This window comes from Salvelinus fontinalis, chromosome 37 (genome assembly GCF_029448725.1).
Source record: "Salvelinus fontinalis isolate EN_2023a chromosome 37, ASM2944872v1, whole genome shotgun sequence".
Taxonomy (NCBI): domain Eukaryota; kingdom Metazoa; phylum Chordata; class Actinopteri; order Salmoniformes; family Salmonidae; genus Salvelinus; species Salvelinus fontinalis.
The window spans coordinates 296,221-306,557 of NC_074701.1; the positions used below are offsets into that span (position 1 = coordinate 296,221).

At 42.1% G+C, this 10,337-nt stretch overlaps 1 protein-coding gene across 3 annotated transcripts in view; it reads left to right on the plus strand.

Moving 5' to 3' along the window:
• The window catches only part of LOC129835960 (arginyl-tRNA--protein transferase 1), a 174,575-nt gene extending 165,087 nt beyond the window's left edge, over positions 1 to 9,488 (plus strand). For all 3 annotated transcript variants that reach the window (XM_055901655.1, XM_055901654.1, XM_055901656.1), the window contains one exon: positions 3,958 to 9,488. In XM_055901655.1, coding sequence (XP_055757630.1) covers positions 3,958 to 4,136 — 179 coding nt within the window. In that variant the 3' untranslated portion in view covers positions 4,137 to 9,488. The remainder of the gene's footprint in view (positions 1 to 3,957) is intronic.
• The last annotated feature ends 849 nt before the right edge of the window (positions 9,489 to 10,337 follow it).

The following is a 10,337-nucleotide window of genomic DNA, read 5'->3' on the forward strand; positions in this document are numbered from 1 at the left end:
CTCTCCAATGATGTTCGGGCTCTGGCTAAGACACTCAGGGACATTCAGAGACTTGTCCCGAAGCCACTACTGCGTTTTCTTGGCTGTGTGCTTACGGTTGTTGTCCTGTTGTGGAAGGTGAATCTCCGCCCCCAGTCTGAGGTCCTGAGCACTCTGGAGCAGGTTTTTATCAAGGATCTCTCTGTACTTTGCTCTGTTCATCTTTGCCTCAATCCTGACTAATCTCCCTGTCCCTGCCGCTGAAAACCATCCCCACAGCATGATGCTGCCACCACCATGCTTCACTGTAGGGATGGTGCCAGGTTTCCTCCAGACGTGACGCTTGGCATTCAGTTCAAATAGGTCAATATTGGTTACATCAGACCAGATCATGCTTTTTATCATGGTCTTAGAAGCGGGCTGCCATGTGCCTTTTTACTCAGGATTGGCTTCCATCTGGCCACTCTAAAGGCCTGATTGGTGGAGTGCTACATAGATGGTTGTCCTTCTTGAAGGTTCTCCCATCTCCACAGAGGAACTCGAGAGCACTGTCAGATTGACCATCGGGTTATTTGTCACCTCCTTGACCAAGGCTCTTCTCTGGGCAGCCAATTCTCGGATGAGTATTGGTGGTTCCCAACTTCTTCCATTTAAGAATGATGTCCAGTGTGTTCTTAGGGACCTTCAATGCTGCAGAAATTGTTTGGTACCCTTCCACAGATCTGTGCCTTGACACAATCCTGTCTCGTAGCTCTACGGACAATTCCTTCAACCTCATGGATTGGTTTTTGCTCTGACATGCACTGTGGGACTTCATATAGACAGATGTGCCTTTCCAAATCATGTCCAATCAATTGAATTTACCACAGGTGGACTCCAAGTTGTAGAAACATCTCCAGGATGGTCAATGGAAACAGGATGCACCTGAGCTCAAATTCGAGTCTCATAGCAAAGGGTCTGAATACTTTTGTAAATAAGGTATTTGTGTAGATTGAGGATTTTTTATTTTTATTTTTTTTACTTAATCCGGTTTTGAATAAGGCTGTAACATCACAAAATGTGGAAAAGGTAAGGGTTTCTGAATACTTCCCAAATGCACTGTAGTTAAGCTAATTAGCTTTTATTTCTTTTTAAATAACTAGAGCTGAGTAAGGCTAAGCTGAGGGGAAAGCCAGACGGTACCAGTGGTATTTGAGTCTGTTTTTGAAAGTTGCTATAGAGTCAGAGTTGCGGGTGACTGGGGGGGAGAGAGTTCAAGAGTTTGGGGGCAGGGGTGCTAAATGCAGAGTCTTGTTTTTGGGATGGTTAGTAATTCAGAGTCGGAGTAGAGACAGCGGGAGGGTGTGTGTGTGTATGTGGAGGATGTCTGAGTGGTATGAGGGGGTAAGGCCATGGAGGGTGAGGAGTAGGATCTTATAGGTGACGTGGAATTTGACTGGGAGCCAGTGAAGGTGGTCGAGGTGATGTGTTCTCAGTGAGTGAGGACACTGGCAGTGATGTACTGGAGCTCTGCCGCAGCCGACCGCGACCGGGAGGCTCATGGGGCGACACACAATTGGCTCAGCGTCGTCCGGGTTAGGGAGGGTTTTCACATGGAGTTGATCAGGCTGTTGATTGTGGCCTGTGGAATTTTGTCCCACTCCTCTTTAATGGCTCGAACTAGAACAAACTGTCGCACACATCAATCCAGAGCATCCCAAACATGCTCAATTTGTGACATGTCTGGTGAGAATGCAGGCCATGGAAGAACTGGGACATTTTCAGCTTCCAGGAATTATGTACAGATCTTTGTGACATGGGGTCGAGCATTATCGTGCTGAAACATGGGGTAGTGGCGGTAGATGAATGGCACGACAATGGTCCTCAGTATCTTGTCACGGTATCTCTGCAATCAAATTGCCATCGATAAAATAGATGTGTTCGTTGGCCGTAGCTCATTCCTGCCCATACCATAACCCCACCGCCACCATGGGGCAATCTGTTCGCACCATTGGCATCAGTCAACCGCTGGCCCACACAACGCCATACACGTTGTCCGCCATCTGCCTGGCACAGTTGAAACTGGGATTAATTCGCGAAGAGCACGGTTCTCCAGCGTGCCAGTGGTCATCGAAGGCGAACATTGGGTTACGATGCCGAACTAAAGTCAGATCAAGACCCTGGTGAGGACAAAGATCATGCAGATGATCTTCCCTGAGACGGTTTCTGACAGTTTGTGCAGAAAGTCTGGTTGTGAAAACCCACAGTTTCATCAGCTGTCTGGGTGGCTGGTCTCAGACAGTCCCGCAGGTGAAGAATACGCATGTGGCGGTCCTGGGCTGGCATGGTTGCACGTGGTCTGAGGTTGTGTTCCTCGTTGAACGTACTGCCAGATTCTTTAAAATTATGTTGGAGGCGGTTTTTTGAAGAGAAGTTAACATTCAGTTATCTGGCAACAGCTCTGGTGGACATTCTTGCAGTCAGCATGCCAATTGCACGCTCCCTCAAAACTTCAGACATCTTTGTCATTGTGGTGTGTGACAAAATGGCACACTTTAGAGTGGCCTTTCATTGTCCCCAGCACAAGGAACACCTGAAATAAGCTTTTTATGCGTATGGACAATTTCTGGGATCTTTTATTTCAGCTCAAACATGGGACCAACACTTTACATGTTGCGTTTATATATTTTTGTTCAGTTTAGATAATCCTGTTCAAGATTGTTGGACAGTTCACTGTTTTCTTGCTCATTTATGCACCTGCTCTGCGCTGCCCCTCTCCTCCTTAGCTCCTGCTAGGCTAGAATAGCTTGTTGGAAATTTGAGCGTTTGTTATACTAATAGACTATTCGAGGGATTCAAGTTTGCTCTTGTTTGTTGAACGTTAAATGAAGCAGCCAAAAGAGTGGTATAACAAATACACCATGAAAGCGCAATACACAAGGTGTGGAACAGTGGAAAAGGTACCCACAGGACAAACAGAATAATATTAGTCTGAGGAGAGATTAAATAGCATTAATACAACAAAAATATTTCTAAACACACCTTTAGTTTACAAAGAGAGAGAACGTGTGATGGCGATAGGCTAAAGCAAGTAAGCTATTTATTCAGACCCATGAACATTCAATCCTCGTGAAGAGAAGCCAAAGCCATCTGCATCTTTTTCTAGTCCTATATTATTCAAGCATGTAATTACAATGAAGATAAGGACAAGGAAACATATTTCATTTAACGGTTGAGAGCGAAGAAGGAATAAAGGAACAATAGATGGAAGAGTAGGTAATACGCACAACATGGTAATTCCAGTCCATATAATACAGTATAATACAATACAGTAGGCCTACAGTAATAGTCCTCACTCAAAAAGATTACTGAAGCTTGTTTAATTTATTTTTCCCGAAGCGAGCATAGGCTACATCTATCTGCTTTTAATGTTTTTCTGTTGTGCGGTATAGCTGTTATATGTACCCTATTAGATGATGGCACAATCATTTGGGATATTTTGGGCTAGGGCTCATCTCGCTCAGGTAGCATCAGGATTGAATTTGCATGCCTATCAAAGCTCTTTTTCAGACATATTTCAAATGTCCTGCCCACGGGCCCTGCTCCTTTCTCCTGGCGCTATCAGGACCACATCAGACTATGATTTGCTAGTTGGGCCATGGGGTGGGGGCTTTTCAATGGGTTGGTTCTGGTGGTGTTGGAACCGAATCTGATGGTTGTCTGACTGCGGTATATAATTTGAGCTTTAGAATGGCACACGATTCTGTCCGATGGTTTTATATGCTTTAGAATGACACTTCCGGTTTTGGCTGGAAATACCAGGGAGGAAAGTGATTGATTTATTCTCTGGATGAAACAATTGTAAAATAGCGGGGAAATATTCAACCTGTAGTCAGATAGAATATGGAATCAATCATCTCGGCTCAATTCAGTCTCTATCTGCAATGTTCAGAACGTTTCACATCACTGAATTCACCACTGGTCTGTCTTTCTGTCCAGGTGATACACACGTACTGAAGGACCTCGGTCGTGCTCTGGTGCTGTACAGACGGACGGTCATGCCCTACGCCGCCTACGCCCGCAAACGCAAGGGCTCCAACGACGAGATGGAGGTGGCGCAGTACGCTGGCCTGGTGGGCCAGGTCTGCGCTGAGAGGATCCTGCTATACCGGGCGTAACCCACTTGGGGCGCCACCCTGCACCTTGATCCGCTCATGTGTCTCTGTCTATCCCGCTGTCTTTGTAAGTGCTTTCCACTGCTTCACTCTACAATAGCCTCACCAAGTTTAGCTCTACTACACATAGGCCGAACCAACACATTCAAGTATGTACCTGCTTTCAGAAAGAATTCACACCCCTTCACTTTTTTCACATTTTGTTGTGTTACAGCCTGAATTTTAAATGCATTAAATTGAGATTGTGTCACTGGCCTACACATAATACCCCAGAAAGGAATTATGTTTTTAGAATTGTTTACAAATTAATTAAAAATGAAAAGCTGAAATGTCTTGAGTATTCAACCCCTTTGTTATAGCAAGCCTAAATAAGTTTAGAAGTAGAAATGTGCATAATAAGTCACATACTAATTTGCATGGACTCTGTGTGCAATAATAGTGTTTAACACTAGAACTGCTGGGCCTGGAGGGACCAATTTTCAAGCTAATGAGCAGTCTGTATAATTAATACATTTCATATACAGTGTGCTATCGCAAAAATAATAATTTTGGTTGCTTTTATGAAGGCTTTGGGTAAAAAAAAATCTACCACTATAGCATTTTGATTAGTTTGTTACTGTAGGCCAGTCAAGATCACTTTCGCAGCCAAAAAGCAAGTGGAGATCTACTGCTCAGAATTTTCTTAAAACCTAACTTAAAACATGAACCTAATAAAAACAGTTATGTAGGAATGAAGTCTGTGCAGTAGGCCTAGTACATTATCAAAGCATATTGTTTTTAGGAGTTCCAAGTTGTCTTGAACATGGTATTAGTCTCAGCGGAGGGAGGGAGAGAGCAGCAGAGGGTCCGACTCTCACGGTCCCTCTTTCTTTGCTTTCCTCCGATGAGACTGACCATATAGAAGGGGACACAGTCTTCCACCTGATTGTGCCTCGGGCATAAATTCAAATTCCAGAAAAAGTGAAATACTCTGCGATATTAAAATAGACAACGAGCTGCCAATTATCTAACAGTCTCTCTAATGGTAATGGTTTTAAAAGTTATAAAATCTCACCTAAGCTAGTATCAAACTTTGCTGTGGCTGGGGTCGTGGAAGCTGTAGGTAGGCACAGTGATTTAAGCTATCTGATTGGCCAGTGCAGTAAGCGCACTCGATTTAGCCACAGATCTCCAGGTCCGCCGGCTAGGCAAAGTTTGTCTTTTCAGGCAAATTCAATGATTTCAAATGGGAACACTTTGCTTACCCGGTGCGTAGGGGTTCTGAAGAAAAAGATGCATCTACCGCCAACAGCACACACAAAAAAAAACATATGCCTCTGACTTTATCGTTGGCTTCTACAGAAATGTTTGGTGATCGACTAAGAATGCCTTGAAGATAGACCAGTAGATCGCGATCGACCGGTTAGTAGGCTATATGTAAAAAAATATATAAATTAATTCAAATGTTCAATACATTTAATTCACGGAATGCCCTTGTTACAACTATGAAACAGAAAGAATAGGTGTTGGAACACGATAAAAGCGTATTGTTTTTTAAGAAGAAAAAAATAACTCAAACACGAAGGCACACAGTCAAATGATGAAAACATCAATAGCGTAAACATAAGCGCCAAGTGTGCTTGATAAATAGTGAAAATCAGCACAAAAGCTATAATGGCATTATAATTATACGGTAAGTGTTGACATGACAGCAGTCAAAAATAGTGAATTATTGTTAGCTCTTGCTTACATTGTGTGCGTCTTCACTCAATGGCATCAGTTGGATTTCATTTAGCTGTTATCATTTAGCTATTTAGCTGTACACACCCTTAGTAACTTTCACTTTCTTGACACACTTTGACATACCATTGTTTGGTTGTAGTGCGTAATAGTCTCCGGTTTTCTGTGTCCCCCGTTGTCTTGTCATTCTTCAGCAACTTTTAAGGAGTACAACGGCAGTACAGGTGCCTTATTTTGCGCAGAGGGAGTTCCCGTCTCACTTTGTTCATGGTGCTAGCCGGGCTTGTTTTCTTTGCAAGCAACTTTTTCGCCTGCAGCTAGGTTTCCTTCCAATTGGCGACAGATTTTCTTACGAGTATTCTCTGCATAAAAAATCTGCATAAAAATCATGTGCTCATTTTCCCACCAGAGATGTTTCCGTCAAATTGGCTTGTCGCAGATAAAAGGTTGCGTGATGACGTAGTACACATACAATTACCTTTTGCGGTAAATATAAAATACAAGTCAAATGGGTTTCCATTGCGTTTTTCAACTCTACTGATGGTTTTCTCACCAAAAATCTTCCGTTGTATAGCAAGTGTGCCCACTCCGATATTGGCATGTGTGCTCTAGGCAACAGCTCACATGATGAGATTATTATGGACAGAAGTGAGCGATTAGCCAAGCATTGATGATCATGTCACCAGAATAAGACCCTCAATATTTATTGCACTTTTACCACGCTGGGAAGTTAAACATCATTTATTTCTGTAGCCTAATAAACGACATGCTATCCCGTTGAATCATAGTGGGAGGACCACACATGTCATCGTGTGACTCCCAAGTTTACTTCGATATGATGGTTATTATATCAATATTTGCGCTTAAAAGATGTTTCCACTGACATTCCTCGGCATAATGAATTTTAGACACAAAAAGATCCCACCTTGTCGACATTTGGAAAGTTTACTGGAAAATGTTGCTTGGATCAGGCCTGTCATGACATTTTTTTTGTCAGATGTACTTTATTCGCATAAAAAGGCTGGATGAAAACCTGGTTAATGACCATGACGTGAAGAAATTCTCCATAGTGACATTTCTCCCCTTGCCAATGTAAGGTTCCACAAACCTCATCACCACATTCTCCGACACTCGCTCACCTGCTGCCTCCTTTCGCAGATATTGAAAGCGGTTCAACATGTACAATTACGCACGCTCTCACTGTGTAGCCTACTTCAAGTAGGCCAGAGTAGACAGATAAGACTGCTTTGATTCGGTGGACTGTTATAGGGTACATACCATTTTAAGATTAGAATTAGAATGGATCAATACAATAGAATGGCCTGACATGTTCTTAACAATTGGTGATTACATAATTATGCATCGTTCGCTTTCCCCTCTCGTCAACTCACCCATTCTCCTCTATCCCCATAGTACTTCATTTATTTAATCTGTTATGTGTGAAATTGGTTTCGTTATACACTGAGTATACCAAAGATTAGGAGCACCTTCCTAATATTGAGTTCCCTCAATTCATCAGGGAATGGACTCTACAAGGTGTCGAAAGTGTCCACAGGAATGCTTCCCACAGTTGTCCTTTGGGTGGTGGACCATTCTTGATACACATGGGAAACTGTTGAGCATGAAAAACCCAGCAGCGTTGCAGTTCTTGACACAAACTGGTTATAACTCCAGTTCTGTTTGTGATATTAAGATTTAAAACACTGACAGTGTGTTATATAGACTTATTTAGGAAAAGTCAAGGACGTAGGCGGGAATAACTTTAAAAAATGTAGAATGTTTTTTTTTATATTCATGAGCAGTCAAAATGACTGCTTTAGCAGTTCTAGTGTTAACATGATTTTTTTTTACACCGCACATACAATTAATTATCTGTAAGGTCCCTCAGTCGAGCAGTGAATTTCAAACACAGTTTCAACCGCGAAGACCAGGGAGGTTTTCCAATGCCTCGCAAAGAAGGGCACCTATTGGTAGATGAGGGGGGGAATAAACCAGCTACCATTAAACATGGTGAAGTTATTAATTACACTTTGGATGGTGTATCAATACACACAGTCCCTACAAAAATACAGGCCTTCCTAACTTAGTTGCCGGAAAGGAAAGTAAGGCGAATGGTGACTTAAACTAATTGTTTTAAAGACCTGTAATAGAAGACTGAGGATGGATCAGCAACGTAGTTTCTGCACAATACTAACCCAAATGAAGGAAGCCTGTACAGAATAAAAAATATTCCAAAACATGCATTCTGTTTGCAATAAGGCACTAAAGTAAAACTGCAAAGAATGTGGCACAGAAATTTACTTTATGTCCTGAATACAAAGTGTCATGTTTGGAACAAATCCAACACAACACATCACTAAGTACCACTTCATATTTCCAAGCATGGTGGTGGCTGCATCATGTTATGGGTATGCTTGTCATCAGCAAGGACTAGGGATTTTTTTTAGGATAAAAATAAATGGAATAGAGCTAAGCACAGGCAAAATCCTAGAGGAAAACCTGGTTTAGTGTGCTTTCTAACAGACACTGGGAGACACTCACCTTTCAGCAGGACAATATCAAATCAAATTGTATTAGTCACATGCGCCGAATACAACAGGTGTAGACCTTAACATTAAACACAAGGTCAAACATAAACTGGAGGTGCTTACCAAGACTACATTGAATATTCCTGAGTGGCTTAGTTACAGTTTTGACTTAAATTATCTTGAAAACCTTGAAAATGGCTGTCTAGCAATGATCAACAACCAACTTGACAGAGCTTGAAGAATTTGAAGAATAATATGCAAATATTGTACAATCCAGGGTGCAAAGCTCTTAGAGACTTACCCAGAAATACTTACAACCTTAATAGCTGCCAAAGGTGATTCTAAACATGTATTGACCACGGTGTGAATAATTATGTAAATGAGACATTTCTGTGTTTCATTTTCATTACATTTGCAAAAATGTCTAAAAACATGTTTATACTTTGTCGTTATGGGTTATTGGGTGTAGATGGATGAGAGAAAAACATATTTAATCCATTTTGAATTCCAGCTGTAACGCAATAAAATGTGAAATAAATCTATGAGTATGAATGCTTCCTGAAGGCATATTGCACTCACCTGGCGGCCTCGTCTATGATATTATATCTGAATCACGTTTGATAGATGTCGGTTTTATCCATAGTACGCAAGGTTTCAGTTTAACAAAGTAAGTTGTCTATTTAGTTGTGAACTATCAATCCAGTTGATTAAGACTCAGAAATCTTGGTTACAGGGAACATTCATTTCAGTGTCGTTTTGATTTCATAATGTTTGACTTTCACCCCACGGAAAGCAGCAGTAGCCATCACCTTCACCCGAACCCAGCACAAGGCATGGTTCTCCTCTGTACTGATATGGGATCAGACTATTCACTGATCTAGAATCAGTGACGTTGAGGAGAATCTGAAAGTTGCTGCTTCACTCTGAGGATTGGGCTCATACACGCCACACCCACAAACCACACTGAAATTAACATGATCTGGTTGTGTGTGTGTGTACTGTATGCTTGTTTGTCTGTCACTGATATTTATAGCTTTATTTGCTCTTTTATTATTGATACTATTATTTTGTTTCAAACGAATAAAGGGATGAAATATCCAATTACTTATTTATGTTTGTGGTTTTCTCTCTATGCAAATCATGTACAGGCCAGCCTGCAAGGAACCGTGAGAATGTGGTTTTAGAGGTATTTCCTTGAATGGACGGACAGGCACACGCACGAGGACAGGCGCACGCACGCACATGATCCATTCCAAAGCGCACACAAGCACAAATAAAAGTGTACATTTGCACAGACAGACACTGTATAAAACTAACACACACACACTGATGTGGTCGAGGCTTGTTTGAGTTGGGCAAGGCGACAGGTGTCATATGTGAGCTGGCAGAACATGAATGCAATTGGCCTCTGTGCTTCCAAAAGAGTGTCAACGGCAGGCAGCTCCAGAGCAGAGCCAGGCCAGACCCACGTCAACAGGCTAGCCTCCAGCTCTGAGCTAGGCGCTAGGCTAACACTGGGTCAAGCTTGTTTTCGTTAATGCACATTAAAAAACATTGCAAAGGAAAATTACAAATTAGGTACCTCTTATTGGAAGAATCCAGATAGTCGCTCCCAGAATCAGTCTGTTTTTTTCTCTTAATTTGGTGCCTAATGAACACTACCCAAGTCTGAGCTATCCCACGATACACAGGCAGGGCCAACACACTCCGCTTGAAGGTCTAATCGAAGTGAACATTCAATTAGAAGGCAGATGTGTTAAAGCCATTCCTAATGCTGGGACAGTTGGTCATTTATGTTGTGCCTTTAACCCAGAGCAACGGCTGTGTGGCCCTCCTATTCACCAAGGAGCTTCAGCTAGCCTTGGGTTAAACTAATACACACTCGCAAACACATACACACACTCTTAGTACAGTTGTGTTTTAACCACAGACAGAGCTTCAGCCAGCCTCGGGTTAG